This window comes from Haliaeetus albicilla, chromosome 2, assembly GCF_947461875.1.
Source record: "Haliaeetus albicilla chromosome 2, bHalAlb1.1, whole genome shotgun sequence".
Taxonomy (NCBI): Eukaryota; Metazoa; Chordata; class Aves; order Accipitriformes; family Accipitridae; genus Haliaeetus; species Haliaeetus albicilla.
In genome coordinates, this window is record NC_091484.1 from 28,918,923 (window position 1) to 28,937,720 (window position 18,798).

Below are 18,798 nucleotides of genomic sequence, written 5' to 3' on the forward strand. Positions count from 1 at the left end.
GTGATATTTGAGAATAAAAGATTCTAAAATGGTTCCAGTTAACAGAGAAGATGTACTCTTAATATTTGCCTGAATCCTTGAACTTATCAAACAAGTGCTTTCCATGACAAAATTTGAATCCCATAGGTAAGGTTGCTGCCATGTGCAGGAGCTGTTGTCCAGAGGAGGAATTATGTAGAGTAAAAAACCCCTATATTACAGGAAATTGGGGTGAAAGATTTTTTTGTCAGCAAAAGAGGAGAAAAAAGTGTGATTAAGGAGTTCTCCTAACTGAACTCCAGACTGTCCAGTGCTATGTATCTTATTATTTCCTTTTTCTTCTGAAAAGGTGCCATTTCACTTCTTTGTATATTTTTGGGTCTGAATACTGTGATGACCTCTGTGATGACCATTTCCCCAGTGGTCCAGAAAAGTGAATTTTAACTGACTACATCAATGTTAGGCAGAAATTCTTCAAATCTGTGTCATGAGTTTCTGGCCTGGATTCCTATTCCCGTGCAGAAACCCACCAATTTCAGATGGACTGTGTCTGGTTTTGCCCTGGTGGGTTTCAGTGTAGAATGAAGTTTACAGCTTAGCTGGGAAGAAAACCCTGGGGAGATAATTTCAGACTCTTCGCTTATTCACTATAGAACACTGCTTCTCATACAAATTGCTACAAATCTCTGTACTTAGTGAGGCCAAGTGTGAAATGAGAATAATAATGCTTATGCACCTTTGTAAAGTGATTTCAAATCTACAAATGGAAATTTAAGTTCAAAGCATTATTATTAAACACATTTTCCAGATAGGGTAATGAAGAAGAGAGAGGCTTAGATCCTTTTCTTAGTATCTTTTCCCAAAATGTATTAACTCGCTGGTCAGGGTGGTTTCTGTGCCTCTGGATCTGATAAACAGCTGATAAAAGTCTTTTACAGCTAATGTTTAGTCTGCATAAATTATGCTTTTAGATATTCAGCTAAAATTTCCTCTATAAGTTGACCCAAATGTTGCTTAACACATAAAAAAAGTGCTCATCAAGACAGAAACCATTTAAGTTTTTAAGGAAACTTTTATTTTAAGGGGGTGGCTGTGAACTGGCTATTAGATGATCAGCAGTTCTATAAATTGAACTACTCTGTTAGTCCATGAAGCAGATGAAGAAAGCCAAAGGTTTCCTCATGCAATCATATTACAAAAATCATTAGACAAAGAAATAGTAATAAATGTGATACTGTTTTAATCACCCTTCTGTTTTTAAGCCTTTTGGATTTGCATTTTCAAGTGTAGCTGCTTTGCTGTAAAGGCCAGAAAATTGCTTTAAATAAATGAAAGTTAATGGTAAGACTGTACATGGGACTTTAACACTGAAAATGACAAAATTCCATTGATTTTAAAATCTGCCAAATACTGTGAGGTTCAAGCCTTTGAAGCATTGTAAGCAGCTGTCTGTTAAATTTCAGTTTCTTGTTGAAAGTACCAATACGATTCAGGTTGCACTCGGTTTTGTGAATTGGTCTCGTGCTCACTAGGACTCTGATTCAGCAGAAGTTCTGGTGGAAGACCTAAGCACTGTTAAAATGGAAGCAAATGTGTAGTTCTACTGGAATGGGTAAGGTGGCTTTAAGGTTTAAATCTAAGCCTGCACTACTGTGTCATTTTGGTGGATTTTTTGGAGTGGGTCATTGGTGTTCTCAGACTGGCTGTGCTGAATGTTAAAGATGTTTTTAAAGGGCAGTGGTTAATGGGTGAGCTCTTGGTACTTCTTTCTCAGTATTGTTCTCCTTGAGGCTGTGAGGACGTGTGGACAGCTGTGCACACTCAAAAGGTGAAGCAACTTTAGAAAGAAAATATTAAAAGAAGCTGGAGAGAAATGCAGTCCTCTGCAGAGTTTTTGAAGGATCACAAAAAGCTGTGGTGAATTTGGACGGAATAGCAGTGTAAGCACTAGAATATGCATTGAGGTCCACTTTAAATAGTCAAATAAACCAGAAGACATCAGGATGAAATTATTTTATGACGGTCTTTATATTCACTGCAGGAGAAGCAATAAAGATATTTACAATACAAAGTTGTGTATAAGGAACCTAAATTAGGTCTCAGAAAGAGATATTGCTTATTTAAAAAGAGATGTTCACTAAGGCAGTCATGTTACTTTTCTGCTGTATGGATTTATGGTTTTGAAATGATTATGCCCCATAACTCTTAATTAAGCTTGACAGTTTTAGTACTGAAATTGAAGGAGCTGGTTGGAAAGACGATCTGCAAACAAGGGCTTCTGTTAATGGTCCCAGAGCTTGTCTTTGTTTACAGGCTTTACTGTATTGTGGAGGAAGGAAGAAAGTAACAGTTTTCTTTAATTATACATGATCTGCAGCATGTCAAAACAAGGGACTATAAACAAGCACAAGTGGCTTATAATAAAAGCAGTTATCATAGTCTTTGTGCAGTGACTAAACCTACCAAACCTTATTTGTGTGACAAGTATCTTAGGGGAACAGATTGTCATAATGATTTGGTGGGTCTACTTGTGTAAGTAGTCTGCTTACAGGCATGCTGTGGGGGACCTGCTTTCTTGTGAGCCTGTATTTGCTGGATATGGTATCTTGTTCTACCAGCCTACAAAGTGATCCCCATAATACTATCATTTACTTGCAAAGGGCTTTTTCAATCTTGTTTAAAAGTTAGGTGAAGGATGAACAGCTCTCATTACAAAATTTTCAACGTTAAGTAATTTTTTATATTTCTGCAAGAAGCATCAATATTCTGGCAGTGTTCTAAATTTGTTTCTTTATCACCCAGCATTTTTATTCCAAAACACAAATATTGGCCAGTTCCTGATTTTAGTAAGCCCACTAAATAGCTTATCGGAGCTATTCAGTCCACAGAACTTTGATTTTTAGGTCTTATTTTTCTGCTGGATGCAATACAATGACATATTGCAGAATAAAATCTGAAGAGGAACTTCGTCCAGGTTACATAAAAATTCCTTACGTGGCTGATAGTGTAATGCAATTTTCATTGCCTTTGGTTCTTTTGGCTTTCTTTTAGTTTATTTTAGCTTGTTTTCTCCAGATGTAGATTTATCTATTTATAAAATACATACAAGTAGGTCTTAAAAATCTTTTGTTAAAAAAAGAGGCCAGTAGTAGATGTGAAGTTATGGAATGTCCTAAAACAGGCAGCAGAACTGAGCTGCCTGCATTAGGTAAAAAATTAACTCTAGAAATAATAAAATGAGGCTCACGAAGACAAAAGATGTTATTTTAGAAGTGAAATGTTTGTGAAGGTTGGTGGCAAATTACAGTCATTGCCTTTCCTTCCTACATCTGTTAAAAGGATTCTCGTGATAATAGTGGAAGACGGTCTCCTGATCATCACTCTTTTACCAAAACCTCAGTCTGGGGGCCTGAACATCCTCCCACCGCCACCACAGCTTACACCACTGTGAAAGCCCCTGTTGCCCTTCTGAACCTTCTGGATGACACTCTGGAGCTTGCATCAGATCCACTGCCTTCAAAGTACAGAAAAATCTGCTTTGGGAAAACTGAAAAGGTGGTATGGGCATGAACGTCCTCTCTGGCATCCAGCCCGAAGAAGCAGGAGATGTTGCATAACCCACTGTCGCAGCATGGATTTTCATCAAAGTATATGAGGTGAAATCCTGGGAGTCAATGGGAGTTTTCTCATCAATCTCACCCATTATATTTGAGGAGTAAATAATTGATGGTTGCAGAGATCGCTTACAATTTATGCAACTCAAACTCAGTGAACCTTCTAAATACAAAAACCAACCAACTCCAAAGTCCACGGTAGCCTGGCTGAATGCTGTGTGCAGTTAAGTAAGTGTTTAATTAGTACACAAGAGTTCAGGACCATAAGAGATATTGTATTTCATTGGGATGGCTGAAAGTAAATATGGAAACAGAAGTTTGTAAAGTTGTCCAAATGAGAGTTTGGCTGGAAGCCATCTGTGATTTGTAATGGTTGTTATAAGATCAGGCTAAGAAACAGAAAGGAACTTCTGTTTTTTAGTACTTGCTCATTTGCTGAATTAGGAGTGTGATCTTCCTGCAGTCACATAATGCCTATTTTCCCATTTCTGAAAATGAGACGTTACTGTGTGTACTTGCAATATTATACTGGAGTTTAGCCCTTGGGCTATTCAGCAAATGCACATAAGACTTTTAGCCACGGTGTACTTGTCTTGGGCATGGTAGTTAGACTGTGTATACAGGGCAGAGGGAGAATTTGCTGTATACGAAGAGTACAATCCATCAGAATAAGTGTACTAAGAAGGAATCAGGCTGAGCTTGTCAGTGGGAATACCATGAGCAGCGGGAAGAATGGAAATTCTAAAATCATGCTCTTTTTGATTTAGACATCTTATGCTGTGCTGCAGAAAGTTATTTCCTCCTTTTGTGACTCCAGGTGCCAAATCTTCTGAAGATAGTGAGAGAACCACTCTTCTCATCTGAAAAACATCCTACAAAAACAGAGGTTACGTTTTTCTTGAAAGCACGCATTAGGAAGGAGGCAACAGTGGGTATAATGTTCCTGTAATACCATGGTGAAGTAATTGGAGGGTTTATTCAAGGTGTGAAAGAGAGGTTTGGATAAGTAAATCTTGGAGAACAAACTGTATCCAGGTCAATGGACTGTAGAGTTGGACTTCCACATGTTCCTCCTGTTTAACTGTTTTATGAAAGTAATTCAATTAATTTATTTAACTTTTGGAGCAGGGAAGGAAGGATCTGCATCCCCAAGAATAACGTCATGTCTGGGGAGGAGAGTGCTGTCTTGACTGAAGCGGGATTTGGTGTGAATTCCCTCTGACAGAGAAGGAACCTGAATGTGGGTCATCAGCCTCCTGAGGGAGCACTCCAACTATTAATCCGTGCTGATGAAAGGTATAGCTCTTTCCCAGTTTTTAAAAAGGAGATGGCTGACACTGTGAAGCCAGATCTATTAGGTATGCTCTGAGAACAGCTACTTCAAACGTGCCCTTCAAATGAGATCAGTAGAGAAATGTCTAGTTGGTGGATACCAGTGGTGTTTTGAGATCAAAGGAGGCATCAGGTACCGTCAGCCTTTTAAACTTCAGGCGCATCTCGGTGCAGATAGAAATCACACTTCTATGTGCATAGGAAATGTTATTGCCAATAACTGAAGTGTCAGTGGAGCGCTTGGTGGCAGCAGAGCAGGGGTGCTGAGTGCTGAGCAGTCCAGTCAGGCACTTACACGTTCAAGTGGCTCTTACACTTTGGTCAGTACTCTAACAGGTAAATCATTAGATATCTATTAAATTTTGTTAATCCTATAGAAAATACCCAGAGATATCTGTTGACCATAGATAGTGAAATAAGATGGCATTACACTGTTTGCAGAGCTGAATGTTTGCTGAGGGTGTTGTGCTTTATACCTGCTTGCCCAAAGAGACTACTGACATCTGCCTTCTCTGCCTTGTGACTCCTTGAAGTCACCTTACTCTTGCAGCGTGCGGATTGAGCTGACAGTAAGGGCTGAAGTTCTCAAGTCAGCCAGGGAATTTGTATGCCTAGTTGTATCCCTAGAAATAGAGACATCTCAGATAACAAGTATTGTTAGCATGGTGTATTCAGACAATGTGATACTGTGTTTTTAAAATGCATGGAGGACATTGTATTAGATGGGGCTCTTAAACAACTAGAAAGTGAGCAACTTTCTTGGGTTTTCTTTTAAGGTTGGAACTTACTTGAATAGTAATAGTAGTATTGGGGCACTGAAGAGGTCAGTCGGTGGTTCCTAAAGTTTCTCTGAAATGAAGATATGTTAATATCTTTTTGAGGAAAAAAGGTTAAAACTAGAAGGTGATATTTTATAGTAATTTGTGTCTATTTTTCAGCCTGAAGATGAAATGGAAATTTCATAGATTGTCTCTGCATCCGCTTTCATTTTCACTTTGATGTAGATTTAAGCTCCAATCCTAATGCTCTGTGCCTACAAATTTTAAACAGGAAAGTCAAATTTACCATAACAGTATCAATATTTTTATAGCAAGCCCGTATGTCTAATTCTTGTCTTTTAAGAGCTTCCAGTTGGAATCAAACTTAGAAGGTGTAAAATGGGTACTGTCTCAGAAGATGACTTGCCTGTGAATAACAAAGCAAAGCATTTAGTATTGTTTTTTAGAAGGTAGTTGCAGCGAAATTCATACATTTTTAAAGTTCATCTGAAATATGAAAGGTCGTGTCAGATTCTGCAACCTTGGGGACTACAATTCCCATTCTGCAGAAAAATTGTCCCTCCTCCTGCTATTTTACTCCCTATTCATCTCTTCAGCCTCAGCTGGCTATTTTTTCCATGCCACAGGATGAAATATATCTGACTAATCTCTTAGACCCTTACTTGTCTGTGCCTATATCAGAAATCTCTTTCTATCACTGGGCAATTTGAGTCCAAACAGTAGTCTTGAAAACTGGAAGAGTATAACCAATTAGGTGATAACATCTCAGCTAAAAAAAGCCCTGCGGCTTCCAGCTAATTCTGAACTTTATTGTGTTCGGGTTGAAATGAAAGTCCTATTTGCGCAAAGCGCAGAACGATGGATGGATGGTCTAGCAACATCTCTGGAGACAAGCAGCAAGGGTATGAGGTAAACCAAGCCAAAGGCCTTGCAGTAGCAAGTGGTGCATATGTCAGTGTGTCTCTCCAAGAGCCCATTAGGGTTTATGTACCTTGCTACCTTCCCCGAAGTGATTGGTTACTCCGATTGGGTTTATTCTCAAACGACAGTTGGTAGTGGGGCACAAGCATTATTTCCATGTATATAATAGTAGGAAGTGTGATTGTTATGATATATATTTAAATAGACAGTTCTCATGATTTGGTTCAGTCAAATGTTGCCCTGGAGAGTTGAGTCCTGCTGTGAAGTTTCTTTGTGATGCTGGACAAGTTATCTAAAACTGAAGATTTGTTACTGGGAACTGTGTGATCTTATTCTGCTTGACCAGACTGAGGTGTTTAACACATAAAGATCAGAAGTCCCAAGCACTCAGAAATGCACCTAGGGACTGTAGGAGTTTGTATGAAAAGAAGTGTCCCATCACATACTGAGATGGAAAACGCAGCCCTCGCAGCCTGCAGAGGAGCCCTGGAATTAATTGACAAGTTTTCATTGCAAGGCGTAGCACCCTTCTATGAGCAGCAGTGGTCGATAACATAGGTGGGTTATCCCATGTGTATGGCTGTGTTTGTGACTTATTGTGAAAAATTAGTTGTTTTGAATTCATCCACATAGATTCTTGTAGAGGGCTCTCCAGAGAGTACCACATTGCAGCTTTTCAATAAGACTCTTTACACAAATCCCCTTTTCTTCCTACTCCTCTTGCTGGGATTTGCTTGGAGAATTAAAAGCTGTAAAATATTCAAAAATCAATAGAATTTACATGAAAAAATTAACACTAAAATGCATTGACAGGGATAACACTGCCTTTGTACGAAAAGCAGCTGGGTATGCATATTTGATTTATTCAATAAGTTTGAGAACATGTTTGTAAGGTCTGTGATCCTTTTGCATAATTTGTGCTGGTTTGTTATTGGAGTTGTCACTCTTATGAGGAAAATTAAATGGCTTGTTTGGAGACTTGGGATTCAGTGTGGTAAAATGCAGCTTCATAGTGTTTTATAAGTAGTGGCTATAATTAATACAATAGTCCAAGCTTAACTGTTTCTCTGAATTAAAGCTGACAACTACCTTGTTAGCAATAGCACAGATGTAGGGAGTGGATTTTACTGACTTGAAAGCATTTTTTCCATTTTCAAAGTAGCAGTTCTGCAGGAGTTGTGAAACTTATTAAACGTGAAGCATTTACATTTCAGACTGTTGATTTGGGCTGCATAAGTTTGAAATGATCCTTTTTAGGTTCCCCTGTATTACAGCAACACACTGGGTTTCCTGGTGAAGGGAAGAACTGCTGGAGGAAAACTTAGTTCAAGAAAGAGAACAGCAGAGTGAGGAGCTTTTTTGTGTAAGGTGCACTGTTTGTTCAGTACAAAGTGAGGTTTCATTCTGAAAGGTAACCTGAAAAAGTAGTATCTTTGGATTTGATGTTAGGTGCTTTTCCAGGAATTTGTAGTGAAGATAAGTTCAAGTTTTGGGTTAACACTCCACCCCCCCCGCCTTCTCTACATTACAGATATAAGTGTCAGGTTGTGTCTTAAGTATGACAATCTAAAGTTAGAGCCAAATTTTGATAAGATTACAAAAATGTGTTGTTCATTTAAATTAAGCTGATCTTGTGGCATTAGTTGTCTTAGTTTGATAAAGATGTTGTTTAAAAAATAAAAAATTGATAAGCCAAAAGCCATGCAACTATTGGTATATTTACATTAACATTTTATTTTGGATCAAGAATATGCTTCTGAAGCAAGTCTCCTGATTCTGTCTATTGACTGTGCTTTGCTTTACATTGCAAAGTGCTTTTGGAATATGTAAGCTAATTTCCTTTTGGATGAAACTAAAAATGTGCTCCGGGAGTGTATGTAATGCTCTCCTACTGCTAATGGGTATTTAGTCTACAGGACCAGACTGGACCTAACCTGAAGTAGCCTCCCTCCCTCCCTTTCTTCCCAAAACATGTATAGTGTGAATATCATACTTTCAGCATCAACAGTTCTCCTTTATAGACCTGATATTATTGTGCCATGCTACTTGCTAAGGTAGACATAGATAGTGCTTGTAGTCAGTGAGTTGCCAGAGACATTCATTGATGAAACCAGAATCTTTTCTTGTGAGGCAGAAGTCAACTTTTAAGAATAATTGCTACATCAGCAAGTAAATTGCCTGTTAGTAACTGCATCTGCTTATCGTGTAGGAAACTACAGGTGGTGGTGTTTCAGTGTCTAAAAACCATAAAAACCCGAACCACAATGAAGAAACCTTTTCAGGAAATGGGGGATGCTCCTTAGTCTAATAGACTCATTCTCCTTAGTTTTTTGTCTAATCAAATGTTTACTTCATTTCTGATGGGGAGGCTGTTCCAGTTGAGTATGTTTGGGAAGTGGATGGTAGCTCTTAAAACAAGCCCTGGATGAAATGGTCCATTTCAATAATCTGGCAAGTAGTTCTTCCCAGAGCATCGGTTTTGGACTTAACACTTGGAGACTGGTGCTTACTTGGCAGAAAATGATGTAGATTTGGTGCTGATCCCCCAAACTCCTTTATTTTAGCTTTAAAATCCCACATTCTCTGTGTTTAAGTAACATCTGTGTATGTGCTGAGCATCTATTTGCTTTTTCATAAAGACAAGGTTAAAAAACCAAAAGGCAATACATTGCCATTTGTTTAGTGAAACTCCGATTCAGTGTTTCGGATTTTTTTTTTTCAAGTGATAGGTGGAACAAATAGCCAATTAAGACTGCACTAAAAATGCTGAAGAATGTCAAAGAAAAAGCTAATTGTGGTGCTACAGCTAATACAACAAAATGAAAAAACTTTTACCAAGCAGCTTTTTGAGGTTGTAGTGAGCAGTTAAAATACTTTTCCTTTCTGTGTTCAACACTACAATAATTTTCTGCCATTGGAGGCCACAAAAGATACCATTTTAGGGTCATTTCTCTTTCACTGATGTAAACCCAGAATACTTGAGGTGTAATCAGTGGCATTCTTCTGCATGAGCCTTCATTTAAGCAAGAATGTGGGCTGTTTTAATGAAGTAATATTCTTTAAATAGCCATGTTTCTAATTTAAGGAATATCAGTATTAAAACCTTTTTTCCTTAAGAGTTTGTTAAAATTGTCCACTCCAGTTCATTACGAGGAATTATTTTTTTCTTGATGTCATAATTCATACCTTTTATAAGCTCACTTGTTAATTATCCCATGTTAGTGACATCTGTTTCACCAATAGCAGAAGTTCCCATTCCAGCTTTTGACTTAGCACTACACAGGAGCCAAGTTTTTCAATCCACACAGTATGTTAAGAAATTTTTTTAAGTAAAAATGGGTGTTTTCTGATTTTTTTTTTTTTGGAGATTATATTTCAACTAAATAGGAGAGTTTAATGTGTTAATTAAAAAACAACCAAACAAACACAAAACCATACCAAAACCAAACCCCAAACCAATACAGCAAGTTGCTTCAGTAATTTTGCTTTGGTGATCTGTAGCAATAGTCTTATCTGTCTTAATTGTAGTTCTGCATAAACATTATTTTGTTATGTTTGTTGGTTTCACGAACTGCTTTCTTTAGGGTTTATTATGATAGGCTCCCACTAAATATAACTTATGTGGAATTCTTAGAATCACAATTTCAATGCTAATTCTTCAGCAGAAGAAACTTCAACTGCCATACGAAGAGCTGTCTCAGCCTGTTGCTCTGCTGTCTTTTATCAGTGTCACTGTTTTGGAATTGTGAAAAAATGCCTTGCCCCTTCCCACGTACTCTGACATTTAAGTAGGCAGTGACTGTTCATTTAAAAGACAAATCTGTGGGGCAGGAATTTCCTGAATGATGGTACTGGAAACCAAATAACTTTTTTTTTTTTTTTTTTTTTGAATCCTGGAAAGCAGAGTGATGTGAGAGCAGCAACATGAGCATAAGGAAATTTTCAGTGGGATCCTTCAGTGTTTTTCTCAGAAGCTCATTGTGTATTTGGACTCCCACCTATGTGATCAGGGATATGTGTAACCCAACTCTCTGCAGTATCTTTCAAGGGATCTTGGTTAGTATCTTGGATATTTAGATGTATTTCTACCAGTATAGAAAGTATCTGAAAATTTATAACGATCTTCCAACTTTCAACTTTCTAGATTAAATTAATGAAATACTTTACTAATGGTAAAATCCCTCTGTTCCTGTACTACCTGTCTCTTTCCTCCTCCTTCCTCTGTACTAAACCTGCCTCCATGTGGAAGATCCTTGATAGACCATTGGAAAGGAGAGGGATGGCTTCTCTTCAGCCAGGCAGTAAAACACAAATACCAAACAAGAAATCAAAATGTGAATTGTTTAGCGGAAGCCCCTTTCTGTGGTTGAAGCTCTGACTTTGGAGTCATACTTCGTTAGCACCTTGAGGCACGCTGGTATCTTAGCACAGCGTATCTTCCCCATTGTGTGTTACTGCTTACATCATTTCACAAAGACTGGGAAGAGCAGTGATCTTTCCCAAAGGCCCTCTAGATTGAAGCAATGAAAGCTTTTTCCCCCTCGGAAAATTCAGTAGCCAGGAACCTCACAGTATTCGGAGTAACTTCTAGCGATATTATTGTAACACTGAAAGGAAACAAAGAAGGGGAATTTTATTGGCTACCAGAGAAAAGGTTGTCTTTAAAAATATATATGCCTTTTGTGTATGCTTTGCGACAGACATATAGCCTGAAGACTGGCATGTGACAAGGGGAAATCAATAAAAAATGCATAATGATATTATAAATATTTATAGAATAGCTAGATGAGTATAATATCACAGGGAGAAGCCAAGAAGGGTTTTGGAATAGCAAATGTGCGCTCTAAAATATATTGGAATTCTTCTGAGTTAAAATGGGGTAAAAAGGCATTGCATAGGCTGTCAGAGACGTTCACAACACGTTTGATTAAAGTCCTTTCTAAGCAACCATGAGAAAAGCTTCATCAAAGAAGTGCAGCTAAATAATTGTTGGAAAGCAGAGAACGGAGAAAATTTTCAGAAAGGATGAGGTTATTCACTGGTGGTCCCAGTGGGACTTGTAGGGATTGTTGATTGATTTGCAGCCCAGGAAAGTAAGGAAATGGTTCTCTGTTTCTGTCAGGATTAAAATGATCCAGCTTTATCCAAAGACTAGGAATTTTTGAAGTCTGCTAGAAGATTTTTTTTTTTTTAACTGTATTTTTGCATATAACTGGCTGTTGATGTAGCTGTGCACTTGTTAATACATATGTCTGTAAATTATGCCTATAAGACTGCAAGGTATATAAGCAGCAAATAGGAAAACAAGCAGGTAAGCCTGGCAATGAACAAATGTGGTTCCCTAAATGCAAGTAAAAATTTTCGATAGTCATCCTTCTGTCCTCCTGTCCTGTAGAAATTAGGCCTTACTGCATGGTTAATTCCTCTACAAGGCGACTTACACTGTGGGACTTGGCTCTATTCATTCTCCGTGTTGGTGTAAACATCAAGAATAAGCTGGAGGTTTTGTATGGAGGAATTTATTCTTTTCTGCTTGTGCTGCAGATGCGTGAATTTGCTCAGTCTGCAAAAGCTGCAAGAAAAGTAGATAATGAAAGAGAAAATTATACTAAAAATGGAAGAAACTGTGCAAGAGACCAACTTGTTCTGCCTCTAACAAAAGGTCAACAAAAGCTTCTTCAGTGGAGATATCCATATCTGGGGACAGATTATTTTCGCTGCTGAATTCTGGCTTACAGAATTCTCTTTCCCATTAGTCCAAACAGCACAATTTTGTTAATGGTTGGGTCAGGGTGCTAATTATCTGTGTGAAAAATGGATGGGCAGACAGTCCAGGAGATAAATGCTTCCTAATTTGTTAAGGGCTTTTAAAGATAAATGGCCTTGAAGTAGATTTGTTTTCAAACGAATAGCCAGTAGAGTGCTCATGCAGTGGCACAGTGAGCTCTCATCAGTTTTTTCTCAGTGATGGATGTTGCATATTCTGTCTGTTGACGTGGTCTTTGCCATCAGAAGTCCCAATTTATTAATATTTTTTAGGGCAATGGTTGTAAATTATTGCGGCCCAATTTTATTACTGTGTTACATCTACTGAGGACCGAGCCCTTTGTGCAGCTTTATATTAACTCAGTGAGCGCCATTAAAATATTGACATTTAAGCTCATTTTGGTAGCATTAATCATAGCATTTTATCATGCATTAATTGCAGTGGTTTGAAATGACTGGAACACGTTCACTTTTCTAAAAGCAGGAGAAACAATAATTTCCATTTCTCCACTTTTTCAATCCATAACTGTGCTTAAAAAAACCCAACACACCAAACAACACAAAACACGCACCACCACCCCTCGTAATTGTGTGTGCTGGGGCATCTACCTCTTTGCTTCTTTGCAATAACTGGACAAGTAAGAGCCAGCAGCTCTTACAGGCCTCACTGGAAAGCTCTTGGAATTGTCATCTCTGAAAAATCAGCCTCTGAAGTCTCGGTGTGGACACCTACAGCCAGGCCTTGGCTTCAAATACATATCTCAGTATATAACAAGTATATAACATCCTCCTGATGTGCAAAAAAAGTTAAAAATCTACTGTGTTTTCATATGCTGATACGGCTTAAGGGTTTAAAACAGACACAGAAATGCCTTTCATGGTTCAACTGGAGGAACAGATTTATAGCACCTGTGTCTATTTGTATTATATCAGTAAAAGAACCTGTGATGTTTGCCGGCTCTCTTCAGTGGAGGGCACCACTAGATGATGATGTTTAAGGAGTTGGCAGCCTTTCTCACTTAACCATCATTAGGAGATCTGCTGCTCAGGTCTCATTTTGCGAGGCAGCTGGAAATTGGCACTTAGTTTGAATGTATTGTTTTCTACCTTTCTCTTAAAGTTCAAGGACAAGACAAAACTTTTCAGACTACACAAAGAAAACGATTTTTCTCACTTTCCTTTGTTTACTTGGTCCTCTGACCTCTCTGTTCTTTTCTAAGTAAATTTATTTCCCTGTATATACATGAATTAGAGGTGTGTGGACCATGTCAGCAAAGATGCAAGGGGAAGACATGAGGAAAGGTATTTGAAAGCACCACACAGAAGATAGCTGTGATAAACATGTAGACTTTTTACTGGAGTAAAAATTATCTAGGCCTTCAGTAGTGTTTCTCTTGATACTTAAAAAAGGAGGGCAGTACTGTTATTTCTGTGGTAGGGAACTGAGGCATAGAATGGGTCAGTGGAGAAACCCTAAATCATTTGAAAGGTGAGATGCAGAACAGTGGTGTCTTAATATCCTAACCTTCAGTTCATGCTCCTAACCATGCATTTTTTGTTTGATTAAAGATTGTCCCCTCCCTACTCCTACCCCAAGATGTTCCCGCACCTATAGGACTTTCACCACCTGTATTTTCCCTGGTAATGTCATATAGCTTAAGCCACAGCTTTACCTGTAGCCTTCTGCCTCCTGCTATACTGGATCTGCCTGAAAGACTTTCTAGTGATAGAGGTTTTCTTTTTTCAATTACAGTGGCTTCATGTGACCAAATAATAATTCATTAACCTGATTGCCTAAGGCTATCAAGCTCCAGGGGAAACTTGTATTCCTATATGATTGGCAAGATAATTAGGAAGTGAAATAATGCCAATCCCACCACAGGCAACTGTCATAAGATTTACGTATTTACTCTTTGAAAACAAAGTGTGTCATATCATAAATCTTTTTACTTTAAGTCTTTTATATTTGTAGGTTTATTATCAACCTTCACAATGGACATATGGCTAGGGCAGGAGGCTTTAGTAGCCTAATCAAGTTGGATCAGTTCAGGTTGCTGGTAAATCCACTGAGATTTTTAGTCTGCATCATCACCTAGATAACACAGGCTAAAGTTCACTTTTGCTTTTACTAGCTTTGATTTTAAGATCCTTGGGTGTGGCCTTTCATTCTGTATTTGTAAAGTAACTACCAGAGTGGTTCTACCACAATTAGAGCTTCTACATGGTATATGAAAATGTAGGCACAGAAGCCACTGATGGCAGCAAGAATTCTGCATCCATCAGAAGAGTGGAATATTGGACCTAGGTTAGAGACAGCTTCATATGGAGTCATCTACAGCCTTCCTTGTTAATAGAAGCCAGGGCGAAGCTCATATCAGTAAACGCTACATCCAGGTGGCAGTGGCAGGTGGGAGATTAAGTGAGAGAGCTCTGTAGCTGTGGGGTCCTGTTGAGGATGGCCTTCAGTGGGTAAAAGTCACTTATAAATTAAAAGTTTAACAAAACCCTACCAAGTAAAAGGTGTCTAATGAAGTTCTGGCACCTTCTTGATCTGAAAATGATGAAACCTAAGAAGCAAGGAAATTAGTGGAGTTGCTCTGAGGTGGTTGGACTAAAATTAATATGGCAAAAGCAAAATAAAAAAAAGGGGAAAAAAAATCAATATTCTTCCTAATAAGAATCAACATTTATCTTACAGGAAACCTGAAGTTTTGCCTTCTGATTCTGAACCAGCCTTTCAACGAAGGTCATTTTCATTGTCTGTGGAGCAAAGGTAATAATAACTCACATACATCTTCATTTGCTTATTTACTTAGCTGCTACCCAGCTAATGTACTTCATGTCTGTTGAATTGCAATGTGGCAATTTCCTCTTAACTAGAGGAACCTTCTGGTGAGGGTGTGAATCGGCAGAATGTGTCCCTTGTTGCTGAATGCAGCAAATGAGCTGATTATGCAAATTCTGCATCTCTGCATTGCTTACGTCAGTGGGAACTTTATGGACTGATCTGTGTAGGACTGTAGCTTTTCAGAGGCATCTTAGGAATGATCATTGTTTTGCTGACAAAGTATAGTAGATCAATGGTGCATTTAAGTGTCTGGAAGCGAGCATTTCTTTAAAGGTCATCAGTGAAATGTGTTAATTTTAATCAAAATAAAATGAACCGTGTAGATATTACATTGTGAAAGCAGTGGGAATTTGTGTGCGTGTCAGAAATATGTAAATCGGATTTCACTACCCCTTTGTTTAATATGCACAGTGCTAATCATCATCTCTGGTATGATAGCTGCAGATCTAGTGACGTTTTGTGGAGATGTGTAAATCTTTACAAGCTTGGAGCTATTAATTCCTCTGGTGCAGAAATGTAGTCCTTCAGAAGCTTTCTGACAAACCGCAGGGACTGTCTCTAACTTGTTATCAGGCTGGGAACCTTGCAGAGAGATTCCTCATAGCTGACTGGGGCAGGTAGAACTATTTGATTTCACCATAGGCATAAGGGCTGGTGGGTGTAGGGTACAGTAGGCTACAGGGGGTAGGTGTACAGTTAAAAGGAATTGGAGTAAGGGGTGAAGTGGGCAGGATGTATTCATAGCACTTAATTCCAGTAAACCTAAATTAGGTGCCTGTGTAGGCAGAGGAGTGAGAAAAGAAGGGAGAGACTTGCACAGGATGATTCAAAGCATCTGAACAAGTACTGTACCCCAAATGGGCTCTCTCACTTGCAATATCAGCAAGAAGTGCTCAGTGGAAGGGCTGTCAAGTGTTTTTTTCTAGATGTGATTCTACATATTTTTTGATTTAAAAAGATACACTGAAAGACATATTCTGTATTAAATAACAAAGGGAAGAAGGGTAAGTGTTTTGAACTTATTTTTGTCCCACATTTCCTGTGTTTTGAGGGTTGAGGTTAAAAAAGAGACAGCAAACCAGATGCGCACAGTTACTGAATAGCAGTATTTAGCATCTTGTGGTACCTTGCATGTGTTGGTTTTATGCTGTGTTCTGTTAATCAGACTTTTTTTGTCTGTTCTTTGGAATTTTAAGCCTTCCTCTTGCAAACCTATGCAGGGTGACCCTTGGGACATGGAGTGCTTCTTGCTGTAACACTAATGGGCCCTTAACTGTAGTGCTTCAGTGAAGGGTTGGGACAAGAAGCTGAATAAAATCGAGTGGACCACAGACTGTCTTGCTTGAGACTACCTCAAATAGTTTCTGTCCTCTGAGCATAACTGTATTGAAAGTAATTACTGGTGCTGTGAATAGTTTTTCAGAGAGTCTGTGAGAGCAGAAGCCCTATTTAAGCTAATAAGACTTTTGCTGGTAGGTAGCTTCCAGAAATAGGTGGATATCTTCTATCTAAGTAAAATGACAGAGGAAGGTGGTGACATAGTGAACCTGGAATGTTTTTCTTCAAAACATGTCAGCTTCAGTAAACCTCAGTAAATCCAGGACAAGGTTTTGGCAATGCCTGACTGACAATCCTAGTGGTCTGCTGTAGGTGTCAGCAATCTTGTGCCTCCTGGATCCTGCTTCTGAAGGAGTCCCAGCAGAGAGACTGCTGCAGAACTAGGAGAACCTGGGGGTTTTGGTGTTTGAACTGAAAGAATTTCTGAAGGAGTGAAATCCTTAGAAACAGTGCTTAATGACCAGCCTTCTATGCTTGAGATCTCGTAAAGGAGTGATGAAAAGGAAACAATGGGGCTGTTGATCCACAGTATATTGCCAGCTACACAAATTGGGGGAAGAAGGGAGAGAAAAATGCAGAGGAAAAAAAAAAAGATAAAATATTGACCAACTTCTCTAAGTTACAGCAGTCTTGGGTGTTATACCAAGTACAGAATGCTGAGACATAAGTGTTATTTTCAAGTAGGTTGTGTTCTATCAAAATAACTTATTTCATTAGCCCTGTCACTTTAACATCAAGTAAAAATGAAGGTGTGATGTGATATGTCCTAAGTTTAAAAAAAAAAATTTAAAAAAAAATCACATCGATAAGTGTGGCTATTCTAGGCTAAAATCATCCCAGGTGTAACTCCTCTTGACCTCAAGAAAAAGTGGTTGTAGCTAATTAGCCTTTGTCTTATTGCAGGCTTGTATGAAATCTATTTTTACTAACATACTTTGAAAAGAACTATTTCGATCTGTACAAATTTGCATGAACTTCTTTCTCTGTGCTTTGTAAAAGACACTGAAATCTGATTTCTTCACTTCCAGGGGACAGGCAGCTTTTACCACTCCTACCATACAAGCTGGATAAGTGACAATAGTGAGGTAGTATAAGCTACAGACTACCATGATTTTACTTCATTATACTCATTACTGCAGTAAACCAATCTAGAACACGTTCCCTTTGTGTTAGGTACAGTCATACAGTATTAGTGCTGTCCTAAAGGTGGGATGGATGAAGTGCTGGAGAAGGGATAGTTTGCAAAAGCAGGATGAGGAATAATATGGCAGAAACACTGGTAGTCCACTGAAGGATTTATTGGGTTGGGTATAGTGGGGAGGGAACAAACCAAATGGCAAGAGAAATTGAAGAAAATAGGTCAGTAAAGGGGAATAGGTAAGGGAAAAAGGTCTCACTGTAAGTGAAGCTGATGTAAGGAGACTAAATATGGAAAGGTGAGGTGGATGCAGAGGGTTGGAAGTAGTCTATGAGTAAGCACAAGGCTGGGAACATTAGTCAAATCCATCAAAAGTGCTTTGACTGTAGCTGTTAATGCAGCCATTTTTACCAGTGGAAGTTGTACAGCTTCTCTTGTAGTCCTTATCCTAATTGTGGAAAATATGTGGAAGAGGCAGGGGCCTGCTTTTCTCAGAGCTGCATGTTTTTGTGTCCAGGAGGTTCCTATAAGGAAGACTGGATCCAGTGAGGCCTTACCTTAATAACCCTGTCACACATCCTAAATTCCTGCTTGTATTTCAGCGATGTTTCTAGCTCCTGGTTTGAATCCTGTTCAACAAAAAAAATACGTAGGGAAAAAATCCAGTTTACATTAGTCGCTAGGGCTACTTGCAAGTGGTTTCAAATGTAAATATGTTTTTAACAGAAATGACTATGAGTTTAAAGTCTGAAGCTGTCTCTACATTAAGTTTGAAAAGTATGGAGGCCCAGGTTTTAGTGGCTGAAAACAGAAGGGGCTTTCTGGACAGTAAACAAAAGTTCCTGAGATTTTGATTCTGCTCTTTAAAATCTCTTTAATCAGAAACTCAAATGACTTATTTATGCCAGGAATTTCAGCAATATCTAGTGATCGCAAACGCTTCTGGTTTTTTGATGTCTCCCTAGTGAAGTACCAGGAAAGGGGCAGATTTACTGCAGTGCTAAGAAATCACCTCTGTAAAATTGTCTCAAGTTCAGGATCTGAAAATTGTTTCTTGTTTCTGAAAACATTGCCCCTACAAGC

General features: G+C 38.6%; 1 protein-coding gene across 5 annotated transcripts in view; it reads left to right on the top strand.

Annotated features, from left to right (window-relative positions):
- Positions 1 to 18,798, top strand: part of TPK1 (thiamin pyrophosphokinase 1) — a 317,863-nt gene that overhangs the window by 43,120 nt on the left and 255,945 nt on the right. For 2 of the 5 annotated variants that reach the window (XR_011329666.1, XM_069811993.1), the window contains exon 2: positions 15,090 to 15,164. The exons of the other annotated variants lie outside the window; for them this stretch is intronic. Coding sequence is in view for 1 of the 2 variants with exons in the window: in XM_069811993.1 (XP_069668094.1) it covers positions 15,090 to 15,164 (75 nt within the window). In the remaining variant the exon portion in view is untranslated. The remainder of the gene's footprint in view (positions 1 to 15,089; positions 15,165 to 18,798) is intronic. 5 annotated transcript variants of the gene reach the window in all.